The sequence below is a fragment of the Coregonus lavaretus genome (genome assembly GCF_964263955.1).
Source record: "Coregonus lavaretus genome assembly, contig: HAP1_SCAFFOLD_493, whole genome shotgun sequence".
NCBI lineage: Eukaryota > Metazoa > Chordata > Actinopteri > Salmoniformes > Salmonidae > Coregonus > Coregonus lavaretus.
In genome coordinates, this window is record NW_028162989.1 from 48,567 (window position 1) to 70,000 (window position 21,434).

A 21,434-nucleotide genomic window follows, 5' to 3' on the forward strand; every position below is an offset into this window, starting at 1 on the left:
CTTGGCACACCTGTATTTGGGGAGTTTCTCCCATTCTTCTCTGCAGATCCTCTCAAGCTCTGTCAGGTTGGATGGGGAGCGTCGCTGCACAGCTATTTTCAGGTCTCTACAGAGATGTTCTATCGGGTTCAAGTCAGATCAAATCAAATGTTATTTGTCACATACACGTGTTTAGCAGATGTTATAGCGGGTGTAGTGAAATGCTTGTGCTCCTAGCTCCGACAGTGCAGTAATATCTAACAATTTCACAACATATACCCAATACACACAAAACTAGTAAGGAATGGGATTTAAGAATATATACATATATGGACGAGCAATGACAGAGCGGCATGGACTAAGATACAGAATAATATTATAGAATAGAATGCAGTATATACATATGAGATGAGTAGTGCAAGATATGGAAACATTATTAAAGTGACTAGTGTTCCATTTATTAAAGTGGCCAGTGATTTCAATAGGCAGCAGCAGCCTCTAATGTGCTAGTGATGACTATTTAACAGTCTGATGGCCTTGAGATAGAAGCAGTTTTTCATTCTCTCGGTCCCAGCTTTGATGCACCTGTACTGACCTCGCCTTCTGGATGATAGCGGGCTCTGGCTGGGCCACTCAAGGACATCGGGTGGCAGGTAGCTTAGTGGTTAAGAGCGTTGTGCCAGTAACCGAAAGGTCGCTGGTTCTAATCCCCGAGCCGACTAGGTGAAAAATCTGTTGATGTGCCCTTAAGCAAGGCACTTAACCCTAATTGCTCCTGTAAGTCGCTCTGGATAAGAGCGTCTGCTAAATGACTAAAATGTAATTCAGAGACTTGTCCCGAAGCCACTCCTGAGTTGTCTTGAGATGCACTCTGAGTGATAAAGCAGTAATGTTATTGAAGGAACATAACGATGTGCTCTGAGATGCACTCTGAGTGATAGAGCAGTAATGTTATTGAAGGAACATAACGATGTGCTCTGAGATGTACTCTGAGTGGTAGAGCAGTAATGTTATTGAAGGAACATAACGATGTGCTCTGAGATGCACTCTGAGTGATAGAGCAGTAATGTTATTGAAGGAACATAACGATGTGCTCTGAGATGCACTCTGAGTGATAGAGCAGTAATGTTATTGAAGGAACATAACGATGTGCTCTGAGATGCACTCTGAGTGATAGAGCAGTAATGTTATTGAAGGAACATAACGATGTGCTCTGAGATGTACTCTGAGTGGTAGAGCAGTAATGTTATTGAAGGAACATAACGATGTGCTCTGAGATGCACTCTGAGTGGTAGAGCAGTAATGTTATTGAAGGAACATAACGATGTGCTCTGAGATGCACTCTGAGTGATAGAGCAGTAATGTTATTGAAGGAACATAACGATGTGCTCTGAGATGTACTCTGAGTGGTAGAGCAGTAATGTTATTGAAGGAACATAACGATGTGCTCTGAGATGCACTCTGAGTGATAAAGCAGTAATGTTATTGAAGGAACATAACGATGTGCTCTGAGATGCACTCTGAGTGATAGAGCAGTAATGTTATTGAAGGAACATAACGATGTGCTCTGAGATGTACTCTGAGTGGTAGAGCAGTAATGTTATTGAAGGAACATAACGATGTGCTCTGAGATGCACTCTGAGTGATAGAGCAGTAATGTTATTGAAGGAACATAACGATGTGCTCTGAGATGTACTCTGAGTGATAGAGCAGTAATGTTATTGAAGGAACATAACGATGTGCTCTGAGATGCACTCTGAGTGGTAGAGCAGTAATGTTATTGAAGGAACATAACGATGTGCTCTGAGATGCACTCTGAGTGGTAGAGCAGTAATGTTATTGAAGGAACATAACGATGTGCTCTGAGATGCACTCTGAGTGATAGAGCAGTAATGTGCACTTGAGGTATAGGGCTTTATCGGTATTTAAAGCGCGCACTTCCGGGTTTTTCCGATCACGAGTAAATCCGATTGAGTATCAAGTGTGATAAAACGATTAGGAGCACGGGTATGAGGAGATCGGCACACCTCTACTTTTTACTGTGTCTTTGTCTGTCTGTTCTTCATGTGAAGAACACAACACTGTTGTTCTAGTAATAATTCATCACAACAATATACTGAACTAAAATAGAAACGCAACATGTGTTGGTCCCATGTTTCATGAGCTGAAATTAAAGATCCCAGACATTTTCCATACGCACAAAAAGCTTATTTCTCTCCAATGTTGTGCACAAATTTGTTTACATCCCTGTTAGTTAGCATTTCTCCTTTGCCAAGATAATCCATCCACCTGACAGGTGTGGCGTATCAAGAAGCTGACGGAGCGTGCAACTGGAATGCCGACTGCAGGAATGTCCAACTGAGCTGTTGCCAGAGAATTTAATGTTCAGCCGCCTCCAACGTCGTTTTAGAGAATTTGGCAGTACGTCCAACCGGCCTCACAACCGCAGACCACGTGTAACCACGCCAGCCCAGGACCTCCACATCCGGCTTCTTCACCTGCGGGATCGTCTGAGGAGGGGGAGGGGGGGTGTTGACGAGTATTTCTGTCTAATAAAGCCCTTTTGTGGGGAAAAACTAATTCTGAGTGGCTGGGCCTGGCTCCCCAGTGGCTGGGCCTATGCCCACCCATGGCCGCGCCCCTGCCCAGTCAGGGCCTAATTTATTTATTTCAATTGACTGATTTCCTTCTATGAACTGTAACTCAGTAAAATCTTTGAAATTGTTTACATTTTTGTTCAGTGTAGTAATTCAAAACAAAACCTCTTGATAACCCCAGACGAGCTGCATGTAGCCTAGCGGTTAGAGTGTTGGGCCAGTAACCTAAAGGTCGCTAGTTCTAATCCCCGAACCAACAAGGTGAAAAATCTGCCGACGTGCCCTTGAGCAAGGCACTTAACCCTAATTGCTCCAGGACTCTGGCCGTAAACCCCCTATCCGAGGGTGGCTCAGAGGGAGTTGGGATATGCAAAAAAAAAAAACACATTTCAAATTCACACATGCGTATTAATGTGTAAAACCAGTATAAAGCAACCCACCATACACGCAGAGTGATTCAATTTCTCTGTAAACTGCAGATCCTCCTCTGTCCACAGGGAGATAGAGGCTGACCCTTAACCTCTGACCTCTCTCCCCAGGGCGATGCGTCTCCGGGAGATAGGCTGACCCTTAACCTCTGACCTCTCTCCCCAGGGAGATAGAGGCTGACCCTTAACCTCTGACCTCTCTCCCCAGGGCGACGCTCTTCCAGGAGCTGTTGTCTCGTCGGTGCAGTATCCCGGTCCACAACCAGGAGCTCCTGTACGAGGGGCGTCGCCTGCAGCTTGAGCCCAACCGCCAGGCCCAGACCTTCCCCCGGACCTCCAGAGACAATCCCATCATGCTGCTCAGCAGAGAGTCCGTGGCTACAGTGGGCCTCATCTTCGAAGACCGTAAGTCTTATTATTAACATCAATCTGGAAATGGTATTTACACCGAAATAGAAACAACATGTAAAGTATTGGTTCCATGGTCCATGAGCTGAAATTAAAGATCCCAGAAATCTTCCGTAAGCACAAAAAGCTTATTTGTCTCACATTTTGGGCACAAATGTGTTTACAGTACGTCCCTGTTGGTGAGCAATGTGTTTACAGTACGTCCCTGTTGGTGAGCAATGTGTTTACAGTACGTCCCTGTTGGTGAGCAATGTGTTTACAGTACGTCCCTGTTGGTGAGCAATGTGTTTACAGTACGTCCCTGTTAGTGAGCAATGTGTTTACAGTACGTCCCTGTTGGTGAGCAATGTGTTTACAGTACGTCCCTGTTGGTGAGCAATGTGTTTACAGTACGTCCCTGTTAGTGAGCAATGTGTTTACAGTACGTCCCTGTTAGTGAGCAATGTGTTTCCAGTACGTCCCTGTTGGTGAGCAATGTGTTTACAGTACGTTCCTGTTGGTGAGCAATGTGTTTCCAGTACGTCCCTGTTGGTGAGCAATGTGTTTACAGTACGTCCCTGTTGGTGAGCAATGTGTTTACAGTACGTCCCTGTTGGTGAGCAATGTGTTTACAGTACGTCCCTGTTAGTGAGCAATGTGTTTACAGTATGTCCCTGTTGGTGAGCAATGTGTTTACAGTACGTCCCTGTTAGTGAGCAATGTGTTTACAGTACGTCCCTGTTGGTGAGCAATGTGTTTACAGTACGTCCCTGTTGGTGAGCAATGTGTTTCCAGTACGTCCCTGTTAGTGAGCAATGTGTTTACAGTACGTCCCTGTTGGTGAGCAATGTGTTTACAGTACGTCCCTGTTAGTGAGCAATGTGTTTACAGTACGTCCCTGTTGGTGAGCAATGTGTTTACAGTACGTCCCTGTTAGTGAGCAATGTGTTTACAGTACGTCCCTGTTGGTGAGCAATGTGTTTCCAGTACGTCCCTGTTAGTGAGCAATGTGTTTCCAGTACGTCCCTGTTAGTGAGCAATGTGTTTCCAGTACGTCCCTGTTAGTGAGCATTTCTCCTTTGCCAAGATAATTGACCTGACTACAGTTCGGTGTCGTACCCGACTTCTGTGGGCAAATGCTCACCTTCGATGGCCACTGGCATGCTGGAGAAGTGTGCTCTTCACGGATGAATCCCGATTTCAACTGTACCGGGCAGATGGCAGACAGCGTGTATGGTGTTGTGTGGGCGAGCAGCTGGCTGATGTCAACGTTGTGAACAGAGTGCCCCATGGTGGCGGTGGGATTATGGTATGGGGTTATGGTATGGTCAGGCATAAGCTACGGACAACGAACACAATTGCAATTTATTGATGGAAATTTGAATGCACAGAGATACCGTGACTACATCCACCACCATCCCCTCATGTTTCAGCATGATAATGCACGGCTCCATGTCGCAAGGATCTGGACACAATTCCCGGAAGCTGAAAATGTCCCAGTTCTTCCATGGCCAGCATACTCAGACTGTCACCCATTGAGCATGTTTGGGATGCTCTGGATCAACATCTACGACAGCATGTTCCAGTTCCTGCCAATATCCAGCAACTTCGCACAGCCATTGAAGAGGAGTGGGACAACATTCAGCAGGCCACAATCAACAGCCTGATCAACTCTATGGGAAGGAGATGTGTCGCGCTGCATGAGACAAATGGTGGTCACACCAGATACTGACTGGCTTTCTGATCCACGCCCCTACCTTTTTTTAAGGTATCTGATTAGGATATAAAGGGCCTGTCTCCAAGAGGATGGTGTTTACAGAACATTTGGTACCATCTGATTAGGATATAAAGGGCCTGTCTCCAAGAGGTTGGTGTTTACAGAACATTTGGTACCATCTGATTAGGATATAAAGGGCCTGTCTCCAAGAGGATGGTGTTTACAGAACATTTGGTACCATCTGATTAGGATATAAAGGGCCTGTCTCCAAGAGGTTGGTGTTTACAGAACATTTGGTACCCTCTGATTAGGATATAAAGGGCCTGTCTCCAAGAGGATGGTGTTTACAGAACATTTGGTACCATCTGATTAGGATATAAAGGGCCTGTCTCCAAGAGGATGGTGTTTACAGAACATTTGGTACCATCTGATTAGGATATAAAGGGCCTGTCTCCAAGAGGCTGGTGTTTACAGAACATTTGGTACCATCTGATTAGGATATAAAGGGCCTGTCTCCAAGAGGCTGGTGTTTACAGAACATTTGGTACCATCTGATTAGGATATAAAGGGCCTGTTTCCAAGAGGCTGGTGTTTACAGAACATTTGGTACCATCTGATTAGGATATAAAGGGCCTGTCTCCAAGAGGATGGTGTTTACAGAACATTTGGTACCATCTGATTAGGATGTAAAGGGCCTGTCTCCAAGAGGATGGTGTTTACAGAACATTTGGTACCATCTGATTAGGATATAAAGGGCCTGTCTCCAAGAGGTTGGTGTTTACAGAACATTTGGTACCATCTGATTAGGATATAAAGGGCCTGTCTCCAAGAGGTTGGTGTTTACAGAACATTTGGTACCATCTTATTAGGATATAAAGGGCCTGTCTCCAAGAGGATGGTGTTTACAGAACATTTGGTACCATCTGATTAGGATATAAAGGGCCTGTCTCCAAGAGGACCATTGGATAGTTTCTTTGCTTCTGCTCTGGAAGTGTTAACCTCCGTCTATCTGTCTGTTAACACCAGTCTGTCTGTTGTTAACCTCCGTCTATCTGTTGTTAACCTCCGTCTATCTGTCTGTTGTTAACCTCCGTCTGTCTGTTGTTAACCTCAGTCTGTCTGTTGTTAACCTCAGTCTGTCTGTTGTTAATCTCAGTCTGTCTGTTGCTAACCTCAGTCGATATCTGTCTGTTGTTAACCTCAGTCTCTATCTGTCTGTTGCTAACCTCAGTCTGTCTGTTGCTAACCTCAGTCTGTCTGTTGCTAACCTCAGTCGATATCTGTCTGTTGTTAACCTCAGTCTATATCTGTCTGTTGTTAACCTCAGTCTGTCTGTTGTTAACCTCAGTCTGTCTGTTGTTAACCTCAGTCTATATCTGTCTGTTGTTAACCTCAGTCTATATCTGTCTGTTGTTAACCTCCGTCTGTCTGTTGTTAACCTCTCTGTCTGTTGCTAACCTCAGTCTGTCTGTTGCTAACCTCCGTCTGTCTGTTGTTAACCTCTCTGTCTGTTGTTAACCTCAGTCTCTGTCTGTTGTTAACCTCAGTCTGTCTGTTGTTAACCTCAGTCTGTCTGTTGCTAACCTCAGTCTGTCTGTTGCTAACCTCAGTCTGTCTGTTGTTAATCTCAGTCTCTGTCTGTTGTTAATCTCAGTCTCTGTCTGTTGTTAACCTCAGTCTCTATCTGTCTGTTGTTAACCTCAGTCTCTCTGTCTGTTGCTAACCTCACTCTCTCTGTCTGTTGCTAACCTCAGTCTCTATCTGTCTGTTGCTAACCTCAGTCTCTGTCTGTTGTTAACCTCAGTCTCTGTCTGTTGTTAACCTCAGTCTGTCTGTTGTTAATCTCAGTCTCTCTCTGTCTGTTGTTAACCTCAGTATGTATGTTGTTAACCTCTGTCTCTCTGTCTGTTGCTAACCTCAGTCTCTCTCTGTCTGTTGCTAACCTCAGTCTGTCTGTTGCTAACCTCAGTCTGTCTGTTGTTAACCTCAGTCTGTCTGTTGTTAATCTCAGTCTGTCTGTTGTTAATCTCAGTCTCTCTCTCGATCTCCATAGCGACTCCCCCTAAAGTCCAGCCTCGCTACGACCTTGACCTGGATGCCAGCTATGCCAAGGTAACTATATGTTATGTTATGCCAGCTATGCCAAGGTAACTATATGTTATGTTATGCCAGCTATGCCAAGGTAACTATATGTTATGTTATGCCAGCTATGCCAAGGTAACTATATGTTATGTTATGCCAGCTATGCCAAGGTAACTATATGTTATGTTATGCCAGCTATGCCAAGGTAACTATATGTTATGTTATGCCAGCTATGCCAAGGTAACTATATGTTATGTTATGCCAGCTATGCCAAGGTAACTATATGTTATGTTATGCCAGCTATGCCAAGGTAACTACAGTGGGGAAAAAAAGTATTTAGTCAGCCACCAATTGTGCAAGTTCTCCCACTTAAAAAGATGAGAGAGGCCTGTCATTTTCATCATAGGTACACGTCAACTATGACAGACAAATTTAGGAAAAAAAATCCAGAAAATCACATTGTAGGATTTTTAATGAATTTATTTGCAAATTATGGTGGAAAATAAGTATTTGGTCACCTACAAACAAGCAAGATTTCTGGCTCTCACAGACCTGTAACTTCTTCTTTAAGAGGCTCCTCTGTCCTCCACTCGGTATCTGTATTAATGGCACCTGTTTGAACTTGTTATCAGTATAAAAGACACCTGTCCACAACCTCAAACAGTCACACTCCAAACTCCACTATGGCCAAGACCAAAGAGCTGTCAAAGGACACCAGAAACAAAATTGTAGACCAGCACCAGGCTGGGAAGACTGAATCTGCAATAGGTAAGCAGCTTGGTTTGAAGAAATCAACTGTGGGAGCAATTATTAGGAAATGGAAGACATACAAGACCACTGATAATCTCCCTCGATCTGGGGCTCCACGCAAGATCTCACCCCGTGGGGTCAAAATGATCACAAGAACGGTGAGCAAAAATCCCAGAACCACACGGGGGGACCTTGTGAATGACCTGCAGAGAGCTGGGACCAAAGTAACAAAGCCTACCATCAGTAACACACTACGCCGCCAGGGACTCAAATCCTGCAGTGCCAGACGTGTCCCCCTGCTTAAGCCAGTACATGTCCAGGCCCGTCTGAAGTTTGCTAGAGTGCATTTGGATGATCCAGAAGAGGATTGGGAGAATGTCATATGGTCAGATGAAACCAAAATAGAACTTTTTGGTAAAAACTCAACTCGTTGTGTTTGGAGGACAAAGAATACTGAGTTGCATCCAAAGAACACCATACCTACTGTGAAGCATGGGGGTGGAAACATCATGCTTTGGGGCTGTTTTTCTGCAAAGGGACCAGGACGACTGATCCGTGTAAAGGAAAGAATGAATGGGGCCATGTATCGTGAGATTTTGAGTGAAAACCTCCTTCCATCAGCAAGGGCATTGAAGATGAAACGTGGCTGGGTCTTTCAGCATGACAATGATCCCAAACACACCGCCCGGGCAACGAAGGAGTGGCTTCGTAAGAAGCATTTCAAGGTCCTGGAGTGGCCTAGCCAGTCTCCAGATCTCAACCCCATAGAAAATCTTTGGAGGGAGTTGAAAGTCCGTGTTGCCCAGCGACAGCCCCAAAACATCACTGCTCTAGAGGAGATCTGCATGGAGGAATGGGCCAAAATACCAGCAACAGTGTGTGAAAACCTTGTGAAGACTTATAGAAAACGTTTGACCTGTGTCTTTGCCAACAAAGGGTATATAACAAAGTATTGATAAACTTTTGTTATTGACCAAATACTTATTTTCCACCATAATTTGCAAATAAATTCATTAAAAATCCTACAATGTGATTTTCTGGAATTTTTTTCCTCATTTTGTCTGTCATAGTTGACGTGTACCTATGATGAAAATTACAGGCCTCTCTCATCTTTTTAAGTGGGAGAACTTGCACAATTGGTGGCTGACTAAATACTTTTTTCCCCCACTGTATATGTTATGTTATGCCAGCTATGCCAAGGTAAAACTATATGTTATGTTATATGTTATGAAAAATGCCAAGGGGGGTGAATACTTTTGCAAGCCACTGTATGGAATCATGTAGTAACCAAAAAAGTGTTAAACAAATCAAAATATATTTTATATTTGAGGTTCTTCAAATAGCCACCCTTTGCCTTGATGACAGCTTTGCACACTCTTGGCATTCTCTCAACCAGCTTCATGAGGTAGTCACCTGGAATGCATTTAAATTAACAGGTGTTCCTTCTTAAAAGTGAATTTGTGGAATTTCTTTCCTTAATGCGTTTGAGCCAATCAGTTGTGTTGTGACAAGGTATGGGGGGGTATACAGAAGATAGCCCTATTTGGTAAAAGACCAAGTCCATATTATGGCAAGAACAGCGCAAAAAGCAAAGAGAAACGACAGTCCATCATTACTTGAAGACATGAAGGTCAGTCAATACAGAAAATGTAAAGAACTTTGAAAGTTTTTTGAGGACCGCCACAGGAATGGAAGACATTGAAACGCATTCCAGGTGACTACCTCATGAAGCTGGTTGAGAGAATGCCAAGAGTGTGCAAAGCTGTCATCAAGGCAAAGGGTGGCTATTTGAAGAATCTGAAATATAAAATATATTTATTTTGTTTTGTTTAACACTTTTTTGGTTACAACAAGATTCTATATATAATAATAATAAATAATAATATAATATTATTAATAATAATAATATATGTGTGTGTGTGTGTGGTGCCCCTAACTAATATCCTAATATGTCTTCCTCCGTTGTCCAGACGTTTGCAGGAGACGTGGGCCACCTGTGGAAGACCTCAGACTCCCTGTTGGTTTGTCAGGAGCTGGTCCGGAAGGGAGTCAGGGGGTTAATGTAAGTCCTGATGACCATACAATGCACCAGACAACCAGCACATTCAACTGGTTCACTGTTCAACTGGTTCACTGTTCAACTGGTTCACTGTTCAACTGGTTCACTGGTCAACTGGTTCACTGGTCAACTGGTTCACTGGTCAACTGGTTCACTGTTCAACTGGTTCACTGTTCAACTGATGTTCTGCATAAATCCGTCTGTATATGTTAGTGTCTCGTTTGATCTGCTATCAAATGAATTGAACAGTGCGTCTCTCTCTGTCTCAGTGAGTTAATGAAGGAAGACTACAGTGAGATGGTACACAAGAAGTCAGAGGTCATCCACCTCTGCCACTACTGCGCTCAGATCCTGGAGAGGACAGAGCAGCTGTGAGTACACGCTTTGATCCACTTTGATTTTGATTTGACACATTCCCCTCCAGTAGGTGTGACTCAACGTGGTGGTGTTGTCTCCTCTCCCAGGTACGAGGTGTTAATGCAGGCCAATATGTTGTCATCATCAGAGTACGATGAGATCTCAGACATGAGGAAGAAAATAGTCCTAGTAAGTTCCTCTGTTCCCTCTGGCCCGCCCCTGTTCTCTCTGGCCCCGCCCCTGTTCACTCTGGCCCCGCCCCTGGCTACTATCTTCTCAGTCAGTCTCAAATCTCTGGAGCTGCTGTTGATTGGTCGTCTCTCTGTGTAGATCTCCAACTCCTTAGTCCCCATGGATCAGACGGTTCAGGACATCAAGAGTAAGTTCCTGTCAGGTGGTGTTCTGACGGACAGCTGGACTCAAGCTGGGACACACCCTGAAGACAGGAAGTAAGTCATGTGCGTGTTTGTGTGTGTTAGGGCTGTGACGATACAAGTATCGCAATATTTTTTTCCATTGCAAAAATGAAAAACACAAATGCTACCGAACTCTTTGGTCCTTTTTAAAAACCTTCCGTGTGAAACTTTATTGTGTGCTATAGCTTGGAAAATAAATCTACGTGACTCTGGATGACAACATAAGTTTGTTGGTTGCCAACATTAGGGCTGTTATCTATAGAAGTTTCCTTTCCGCAATACTAACGAGTGTTGGCGATACTGGTACCGTTCCGGCCCTACTGTGGTGTATATGGGTCTTTCTATAAATAAAAGGGGCCAAATGTGTGACGACAGGGTCAACATTTCAAAATGGTTTGATAAAAATGTAAATATGATTTTCTTGCAGCTTCACATGTATAGTTACAGGAATAACTCCACCTAGCAACAACAAAACATCTACATGTCAGTCTAAATGCCACATGAAACATGGACACCGCATGTTTTCTAGTGTTCTGTCTAGTAGCAGGTCTGTTTGGGCTTTGGTCAACGTCTCTGTCATTTATAGCCTGAAGCTGAACCTTCCAGAAGAATGAAAACGATAAACAACACCATTTCTATATACGTTTTAACAGTTTATATAATAATTTATCATCAAGCTTTATTTCTACAGCACATTTCAGACATGGAAAGCAACACAATGTGCTTCACAGGAAAATAAACAAATAAAAACAATGAAAATAAATATTTACTACACAACTTAAGAGGATAAAAAAACTAAAGAATAACAATAAAAACTGAACGACTGAAAAGCCTCCCGAGGAAAAGCAACGCTAAAAAGATGTGTTTTAAGATCTCTTTTAAATATGTCCCCAGTTTCAGCCCCCCTCAGGTTCTCTGGCAGGCTATTCCAGAGGCTGGGGGCATAGTAACTAAAGGCTGCCTCTCCATGCCTCTTGGTCCTAGGCTTTGGGATAGTTAAAAGGCCAGTGCCAGAGGACCTGAGGGACCTACTGGGTACATCACTTAAAAGCATGTCTGACGTGTATTGGGGTGAACAATCATGGATTGATTTAAAAACCAATAGAAGAATCTTAAAATTATTTATAAAACTCACAGGCAGCCAGTGCAGAGACCTTAAACCCGGTGTAATGTGTGCTCGCCATCTGGTCTTGGTCAGTACCCGTGCTGCGGCGTTCTGTATGTTTTGCAGTTGACCAATGGCTTTCTTGGGTAGACCAGACAGGAGAGCATTACAGTAGTCAAGCCTGCTGGGAATAAAATCATGGATGAGTCTTTCTGTATCAGCCTGAGAGAGAAACGGCAGCTCATTAGCAATGTTCCTCAGGCGGTAAAAGGCTGTTTTGGTCACATTCCTGATGCGTGATTCGAAATTGAGTTCAGAATCTAAAATAACACCTGGGTTTTTACCTGGTGTTTTATCTTTATTGCCCGTGAATTAAAATTTGCGTCCAGATTCTCTCTCTGTGCTTTGGCTCCAACAATAAGTACCTCGGTCTTGTCTTGATTTAGCTGGGGGAAGTTGTGAGCCATCCAAGTATTTAAATCACTAATACAGTCTAATAATTTATCCATGGAGCTAAAATCCTCTGGTGACACAGAAACCTTGTGGAAAGCCACATGTGATATGTATTTTCTCTGATTTATGTTCACCAAGGGTGACGACAACTCTCGACTGGTTAAATAGGTCCTGAACCAATTTAAAACTGGACCGGAGAGGCCAACCACCTCTCCAGTCTGTCCAGAAGGACATCATGGTCAACAGAGGCCAACCACCTCTCCTGTCTGTCCAGAAGGACATCATGGTCAACAGAGGCCAACCACCTCTCCAGTCTGTCCAGAAGGACATCATGGTCAACAGAGGCCAACCCACCTCTCCTGTCTGTCCAGAAGGACATCATGGTCAACAGTGTCTAATGCAGCACTTAAATCCAAGAGTACAAGGACAGAGAGCTGTTTGGCTCTAAGATACTTTACCACTTTAACTAAGGCTGTCTCTGTGCTGTGGTGGGCACGAAAACCAGATTGGAATTTTTCTAAAATACAGTTGCCACTTAAAAAATGTATCCAGGATTTTGCTTAAGAATTGGCCGAAAATGTCTAAGAGCTGAAGAATCTAGATACATTTTCTTCAGAAGGGGTTTCACCATAGCAGTGGGGAAAGTGCCTGTGAAACAGGGAGTGATTAACAATAGCTTGCACTTCTTCAGATATGCAATTAAAAACGGTTTTGAAGAAGGTGGCGGGGTGAGAATCGAGAAGGCAGGTAGAAGGCTTCAGTTGTGATATCATTTTACTGAGCATGTCTGTGTCAACCAGGGAAAATAAATCCATAGTGCCTTTGCGTGGTAGGCTAGGGGCACATATCATCAAAACTTCTCATCAGGTCTTGCTTGACTGATACCCAGCCTAATGTTGGTTATCTTATCTCTGAAATATGCCGCAAACTCATCACATTTAGATGTGGAGGAAAGTTCACATAGGTTTGCAGGGGTAGGATTTATCAGGCTATCAATGGTCGAGAAGAGCCCTCTCGAATGATTCTGATTATTAGTGATCAAGTTTAAAAAGCCCGTCTGGCATTTCTAATTGCCTTGCTATATACGGCAAGTTGCTCTCTCAGAATATCATAATGGACCTACAACTTGGACTTTCTCCACTTCCGCTCTGCCTTTCTGCAATTTCTCTTTAATCTATTAGTTTCCTCACTCATCCAAGGGGCTCTCCGTCTGGATGTGGCCTTTTCCAACTTTACTGCAGCTATATGGCATCAATGGTTGCCCTTTAATTTGCTATTAAAGTGATCAACTAAATCACCACAAGAGGGAGGAAGAATAGGTGGTGGAGTATTGTTCATACACTCAATAAAATCTCTAGCAACTTCAGAGGTAAGACGGCGTTTCTTAATAATACGTTCAGTATTACCCTGTGTTGCTATGGGCAACAAGGTAGGAAAAACATCCACAGTGGTGATCAGATAATATCAACATCGACAATAGAGGATATGTCAATAGAAAGCCCCTTGGTAATAACCAGGTCCAGAGTATGGCCGTGGTTATGGGTGGGCCCAGTAACATGTTGGATAAAGTCCATAGAGATCAAAATATGAATAGATTCAATGGCCTTGGAGTCAGTCTCTTTTGTCAACATGAATATTAAAATCGCCCAACACGATGATTTTATCATAGTTCTCAAGGACAAAAGACAATAGTTCAGAGAGAAATCAGTAAAGAAAGTGGGGCAGTGCTTTGGTGGCCTATACAGGGTTACGGCTGACATTTAAACAGTATAGCGTGATGCTCAGAAGACCCAAAGTTGCCAAATGAAATATCCTTACAGCTGAGAGCATTAGTAAAAATAGAGGCTGTCCCCCCACCCTTTTTCCCTTTTCTGATAGAGTATGAAAAGCTGAATCAACTTTGCGCTCAGTAATGAGGTCATTCACGAGAGAGATTTTGCTAGTGATTGCTCTAACATTTAAAAGTGCCATATTCAATGAGTGTAGACCCCTGGGGCATCTGCCTAGAGGTAACAAATGGAAATAACAACAACCAAATGATTAACGTTACAACCACGTTGTCTGACAGTCTCCAATCTATCAGAATGGTAGAAGATGACAGTTCGTATAAACTCACTAGTAGGCGGAGTTAAAGGAACATAAATTAGGCCATAGTGTAATTTCTACAGGAGTTGATATGGTTTCCAAGTCCTCTGTTGGTTATTCTGACAGGGAGAACTGGAGCACTACCGGACCCTGTCCATCAGTCTCTAAAACAGTTTGAGATGTTGCTGGAAATAATCCTGGAACCCCCTTGCGGTTAGGGTGAATCCCGTCTCTTTTTAAAAAATGCTCTTTGCTCCCACAGCAAATCAAAGTTGTCACAAAAAAGAGACATTCCTGTCGATGCAAAGTTTTCTTCAGGTACTCGTTCAGGGCAAAGAGTCCGCCGAAATGTTCCAAAACCCCTTCGGTAGCACGGGAGGGTGCTAAAGATAATTATTCTGACTGAACTACCATAATACCCATGGCCTGTCCAGAAACAAACCCTAGCCCCTACTGCCCAGAGTCTGGACACTTGTAGAGATCTGAGAGGGATTGGTGGGTGGTGACATGGTGAGAGCTCCACCTTACCCTCTGATTGGCTTGGGGGAATTTTGGCAGGTATTGCTTTACACCCGTCCAATCCTCTCAGATCTCCACTAGTGTCAAGGGGTTGGGGCTAGGGGTTGGGGCTAGGGGTTGGGGCTAGGGGTTGGGGCTATGGGTTGGGGCTAGGGGTTGGGGCTAGGGGTTGGGGCTATGGGTTGGGGTTGGGGCTAGGGGTTGGGGCTATGGGTTGGGGCTATGGGTTGGGGTTGGGGCTAGGGGTTGGGGCTAGGGGTTGGGGTTGGGGCTAGGGGTTGGGGCTAGGGGTTGGGGCTAGGGGTTGGGGCTAGGGGTTGGGATTGGGGCTAGGGGTTGGGGCTATGGGTTGGGGCTATGGGTTGGGGTTGGGGCTATGGGGTTGGGGCTAGGGGTTGGGGCTATGGGGTTGGGGCTAGGGGTTGGGGCTAGGGGTTGGGGCTATGGGTTGGGGCTAGGGGTAGGGGCTAGGGATTGGGGCTAGGGGTTGTTTCAGGACAGTAGGTGGACCTACAGCACGACACTTGAGGGCATCGGTTGGATGTTTAATTCCATTGCTATACACACACAGACTTATCACTCAGATAATCACTTACAGTAACAGCAGTTAATAAGTAAATGTACACTACATCTTATGCAGAAATTGAGAAATCTTACCTTGGCGCTGCGGCACGCCATGGGCAGCTATTAATCAATTAATAGATAATAGACTTTGAAAGGACAGGAAGTGTCGGCTGTGCACTTGACCAGGCATTCCACATTTAACCCCACCCACATTTGAGCATCGGAATATCAAGTTGTTTTTTGGTTTTATATTCAAAAACAAAAAAACAAGCCCTTTTCACAAATCCCGACTGCTCCGTTTCTAACTCCAAAACCAAACGATGAAGACTTACACGGACCGTAATCTTACCTCAGGAATCTTGACTTCATGTTGTCCACAACATAGGCTAATTATCTTGACCACTGTAACAACATAGATACCAAAATGTTCTGTCAATCCTCCAGATCAACATGAATTCCTGCACTTTGGCTGTTCAATCGCGTGCAGTATCACACAAGTTCTTTATCACTTGACTGTCAATTCTGAAAATCCTTTACTGAATCAGCTGATGTTGTGTGATAATGTCCCCCCATGTAACTAAACAGCTAGACATCAAACGCTTCAAACAACTATTACGGATAATTAGTGAAGAACCCCGTTAATGACGGTATCGATTTCTGTTTTTATTAATCATGTTAAAGGTACTCTTTCTGTTAGAAGCATTCGATTTTGCAATCACATACATTATTTTGGATATGTGTGCCCATGAAAACTGTTTTCCACACCGTAACATAGGGCGATACATAATGTACGAGGTTACAGTACACTTCCCAGATCTCCATACAAAAAAAGTATGACGGCAATATCCAATATCTGTGGACTAATGTTAAGGTTCTTCCTAAACCCTAACATTAGTTCCACAGCTCCTTTCAGCCATCTACCACCAGTTTGCTCATGGTTTCCTCTCTGTCTCTGTCTCTGTCTCTGTCTCTGTCTCTGTCTCTGTCTCTGTCTCTCTCTCTCTCTCTCTCTCTCTCTCTCTCTCTCTCTCTCTCTCTCTCTCTCTCTCTGTCTCTGTCTCTGTCTCTGTCTCTGTCTCTGTCTCAGTGTTGAGAGGATTAAGGTTCTCCTGGACTCCATTACAGCCATCTACCACCAGTTCAAGAAGGACAAGGCTGAGAGACGTCTGCCTTACAACGAGGAACAGATACACAAATTTGACAAGTAGGTCCGTCTTTCTGTCCGACTGACCAGGTTTCCGCCCAACCTTTCTGTGTGAGTGAAGTACACGTCGGGTATGAAATGTCACAACGGGGTCTGATGGAAACGTTTATCGGTAAACTTTCCAAATGTCAACAAAAACAAAATACGTTAGGCGAGGTGGGATCTTTTTCACGTCTGTAAAATGAATGATGTGAAATATTGATATAACAACCGTCATATGGACGTAAACTTGGAGTCACGTGATGATACGGTGTGTGGTCCTCCCACGGCTACAGATACACTGTAGAATAATAAGGGTGGTGAAAATACACGGCGATGAGCTTGATGCTCCTTCCCAATAAATATCCAGGGTCTTAGTCTGGTGACGTGATGATCAATGCTTGACTGCCGCTTGACGAATAAAACTCTCGCTCTGATCCATAATAATCTCATCATGTAGATAGCCTACCCACACTGTATCTGCCAGCTGTTTTGGATAGAGCGCACGTGATAGAGCGCACGTGCCAAGACCAGAATGGGCACATTGGCTATAGAGCGCAACATTTGTTGTGACAAGACCATCAGTAGAGTTGAAAATGCGATGGAAACCCATTTAACTTGTATTTTTTTGGTACTTGGGAATTTAACCGCAAAAGGTATTTTTATGTGCACTGTGTCATCAAGCACAGCCTTTTATCCACAACGAGGCAATTTGAATTTGATCTCTGGTGGGAAAATGTGTTTTATGTGGATTTTTGAATATTTGGGCGGCAGGTAGCTTAGTGGTTAAGAGCGTAGTGCCAGTAACCGAAAGGTCGCTGGTTCTAATCCCTGAGCCGACTAGGTGAAAAATCTGTCGACGTGCCCTTGAGCAAGGCACTTAACCCTAATTGCTCCTGTAAATCGCTCTGGATAAGAGCGTCTGCTAAATGACTAACCATTATATATATATTTTTTAATATAGATAATAATCTGTTGCCATTTGGATTTAAACCTAACTATGCTTATTGCAACCCATTACCCTCTGTTTAGATGACTTCTTACAACCCTAACATTAGTCCTCCTTTATCCATGATGACAGACCTGCTCCTCAACCCTAACATTAGTCCTCCTTTATCCATGATGACAGACCTGCTCCTCAACCCTAACATTAGTCCTCCTTTATCCATGATGACAGACCTGCTCCTCAACCCTAACATTAGTCCTCCTTTATCCATGATGACAGACCTGCTCCTCAACCCTAACATTAGTCCTCCTGTTTCTCCTCTGACAGACAGAAGTTGGTGTTCCACGCCACCAAGGCCAGGTCTCTGTTCACAGAGGAGTGTGCCATGAAGTACCGCATCTTCATCTCTAAGAGCGAGGAGTGGATGAGGTCAGTGTGTCCTGTAAATGAAGGAGGTTATCAGATGAGATCAGTGTGTCCTGTAAATGAAGGAGGTTATCAGATGAGGTCAGTGTGTCCTGTAAATGAAGGAAGTTATCAGATGAGGTCAGTGTGTCCTGTAAATGAAGGAAGTTATCAGATGAGGTCAGTGTGTCCTGTAAATGAAGGAAGTTATCAGATGAGGTCAGTGTGTCCTGTAAATGAAGGAAGTTATCAGATGAGGTCAGTGTGTCCTGTAAATGAAGGAGGTTATCAGATGAGGTCAGTGTGTCCTGTAAATGAAGGAGGTTATCAGATGAGGTCAGTGTGTCCTGTAAATGAAGGAAGTTATCAGATGAGGTCAGTGTGTCCTGTAAATGAAGGAGGTTATCAGATGAGGTCAGTGTGTCCTGTAAATGAAGGAAGTTATCAGATGAGGTCAGTGTGTCCTGTAAATGAAGGAAGTTATCAGATGAGGTCAGTGTGTCCTGTAAATGAAGGAAGTTATCAGATGAGGTCAGTGTGTCCTGTAAATGAAGGAAGTTATCAGATGAGGTCAGTGTGTCCTGTAAATGAAGGAAGTTATCAGATGAGGTCAGTGTGTCCTGTAAATGAAGGAGGTTATCAGATGAGGTCAGTGTGTCCTGTAAATGAAGGAGGTTATCAGATGAGGTCAGTGTGTCCTGTAAATGAAGGAAGTTATCAGATGAGGTCAGTGTGTCCTGTAAATGAAGGAAGTTATCAGATGAGGTCAGTGTGTCCTGTAAATGAAGGAAGTTATCAGATGAGGTCAGTGTGTCCTGTAAATGAAGGAAGTTATCAGATGAGGTCAGTGTGTCCTGCAAATGAAGGAGGTTATCAGATGAGGTCAGTGTGTCCTGTAAATGAAGGAAGTTATCAGATGAGGTCAGTGTGTCCTGTAAATGAAGGAAGTTATCAGATGAGGTCAGTGTGTCCTGTAAATGAAGGAGGTTATCAGATGAGGTCAGTGTGTCCTGTAAATGAAGGAAGTTATCAGATGAGGTCAGTGTGTCCTGTAAATGAAGGAAGTTATCAGATGAGGTCAGTGTGTCCTGTAAATGAAGGAAGTTATCAGATGAGGTCAGTGTCCTGTAAATGACTTTTTCCACACTTTGTTACGTTACAGCCTTATTCTAAAATTGATAAATCATTTTTTCCCCTCATCAATCTACAGCCAATACCCCATAATGACAAAGCGAAAACACGTTTTTAGAAATTGTTGCAAATGTATCAAAAAAAGAAACGGAAATATCACATTTACATAAGTATTCAGGCCCTTTTCTCAGTACTTTGTTGAAGCACCTTTGGCAGCGATTACAGCATTGAGTCTTCTTGGGTATGACGCTACAAGCTTGGCACACCTGTATTTGGGGAGTTTCTCCCATTCTTCTCTGCAGATCCTCTCAAGCTCTGTCAGGTTGGATGGGGAGCATCGCTGCACAGCTATTTTCAGATCTCTGCTTAGGGTCGTTGTCCTGTTGGAAGGTGAACCTTCGCCCCAGTCTGAGGTCCTGAGCGCTCTGGAGCAGGTTTTCATCAAGGATCTCTCTGTACTTTGCTCCGTTCACCTTTTCCCTCGATCCCGACAAGTCTCCCTGCCGCTGAAAAACATCCCCACAGCATGATGCTGCCACCACCATGCTTCACCGTAGGGATGGTGCCAGGTTTCCTCCAGACGTGACGCTCGGCATTCAGGCCAAAGAGTTCAATCTTGTGTCGTGGAAATTACCACCAGGGAGTCTATCTTAGATGAATCGTTCTTTATCACCAAGCTGGAGAGGTCCCAACAGCCTTGAATGGTACATCTTGTCTCATACAATCATTGGTTCCTGTAGGTGCTGGGTAGAGATTATGAGGGGGAGGAGACGGTCATGACCCCCCTCCTCAGACCTTTTGGCAGAACGCCCACAATATGTTCTAGAAGTTAAAGATAGGAGACGGTGCCAGTCACATGCAGGAACCAACCCTATGAACCAATGCCTATGTAGCTTTTCCATATAGCCGTATATAAGGGAGCTCGCTTCGGACCGGTACTTTATGCATCTAAGAGTGTCCCCCTGGTGGTCATTTCCATGACACTTGGTTTCATCAGACCAGAGAATCTTGTTTCTCATGGTCTGAGAGTCCTTTAAGTGCCTTTTGGCAAACTCCAAGCGGGCTGTCATGTGCCTTTTACTGAGGAGTGGCTTCCGTCTGGCCACTCTACCATAAAGGCCTGATTGGTGGAGTGCTGCAGAGATGGTTGTCCTTCTGGAAGGTTCTCCCATCTCCACAGAGGAACTGTAGAGCTCTGTCAGAGTGACCATCGGGTTCTTGGTCACCTCCCTGACCGAGGCCCTTCTCCCCCGATTGCTCAGTTTGGCCGGGCGGCCAGCTCTAGGAAGAGTCTTGGTGGTTCCAAACTTCTTCCATTTAAGAATGATGGAGGCCACTGTGTTCTTGGGGACCTTCAATGCTGCAGACATTTTTTGGTACCCTTCCCCAGATCTGTGCCTCCACACAATCCTGTCTCTGAGCTCTACGGACAATTCCTTCAACCTCATGCCTTGGTTTTTTCTCTGACATGCACTGTCAACTGTGGGACCTTATATAGACAGGTGTGTGCCTTTCCAAATCATGTCCAATCAATTGAATTTACCACAGGTGGACTCCAACCAAGTTGTAGAAACATCTCAAGGATGATCAATGGAAACAGGATGCACCTGAGCTCAATTTCGAGTCTCATAGCAAAGGGTCTGAATACTTATGTAAATAAAGTATTTGTTTTTTATTTTTAATACATTTGCAAAAAATACAAAAAACCTGTTTTCACTTTCTCATTATGGGGTATTGTGTGTAGATTGATGAGGATTTTTATTTATTTAATCAATTTTAGAATAAGGCTGTAACGTAACAAAATGTGGAATAAGTGAAGGGGTCTGAATACTTTCCAAATGCACTGTGTGAGACTATGTTTATCTGGTCTCCTGCAGGAAGGTGTGTGTGTGTGCTGTATCAATAGTGCGTTTATCTCCCCTGTACAGGAAGGTGCATCACGTGAGGAAGCAGCTAATTGGTCTAACCAGCCAATTCAACAGCGTGGAGAAAGAAGTTTCCATGGTGATGGAGAGAGTTATTAAGGTCAGAACACACACCACTTACTAAACACTGAGGTAAACAGGACGTTTACGCCACTAAGTAGAGAGATGGAGCAGGAGAAGAGAGAGGGAGGGAAGAGAGAGGGAGGGAAGAGAGAGAGAGAGAGAGGGAGGGAAGAGAGAGAGAGAGAGAAGAGAGAGAGAGAGAGGGAGGGAGGGAGAGAGAGAGAGAGAGGGAGGGAGAGAGGGAGAGAAGAGAGAGAGAGGGAGGGAAGAGAGAGAGAGAGAG

General features: G+C 44.1%; 1 protein-coding gene across 3 annotated transcripts in view; it reads left to right on the forward strand.

The window, feature by feature from the left end:
* The window catches only part of tbk1 (TANK-binding kinase 1), a 71,715-nt gene that overhangs the window by 39,173 nt on the left and 11,108 nt on the right, over positions 1 to 21,434 (forward strand). For all 3 annotated transcript variants that reach the window (XM_084193398.1, XM_084193399.1, XM_084193400.1), the window contains 9 exons: positions 3,213 to 3,409; positions 7,162 to 7,220; positions 9,911 to 10,002; positions 10,269 to 10,370; positions 10,464 to 10,545; positions 10,687 to 10,805; positions 16,586 to 16,702; positions 17,955 to 18,056; positions 21,092 to 21,188. In XM_084193398.1, the coding sequence (XP_084049524.1) occupies positions 3,213 to 3,409; positions 7,162 to 7,220; positions 9,911 to 10,002; positions 10,269 to 10,370; positions 10,464 to 10,545; positions 10,687 to 10,805; positions 16,586 to 16,702; positions 17,955 to 18,056; positions 21,092 to 21,188 (967 nt within the window). The remainder of the gene's footprint in view (positions 1 to 3,212; positions 3,410 to 7,161; positions 7,221 to 9,910; positions 10,003 to 10,268; positions 10,371 to 10,463; positions 10,546 to 10,686; positions 10,806 to 16,585; positions 16,703 to 17,954; positions 18,057 to 21,091; positions 21,189 to 21,434) is intronic.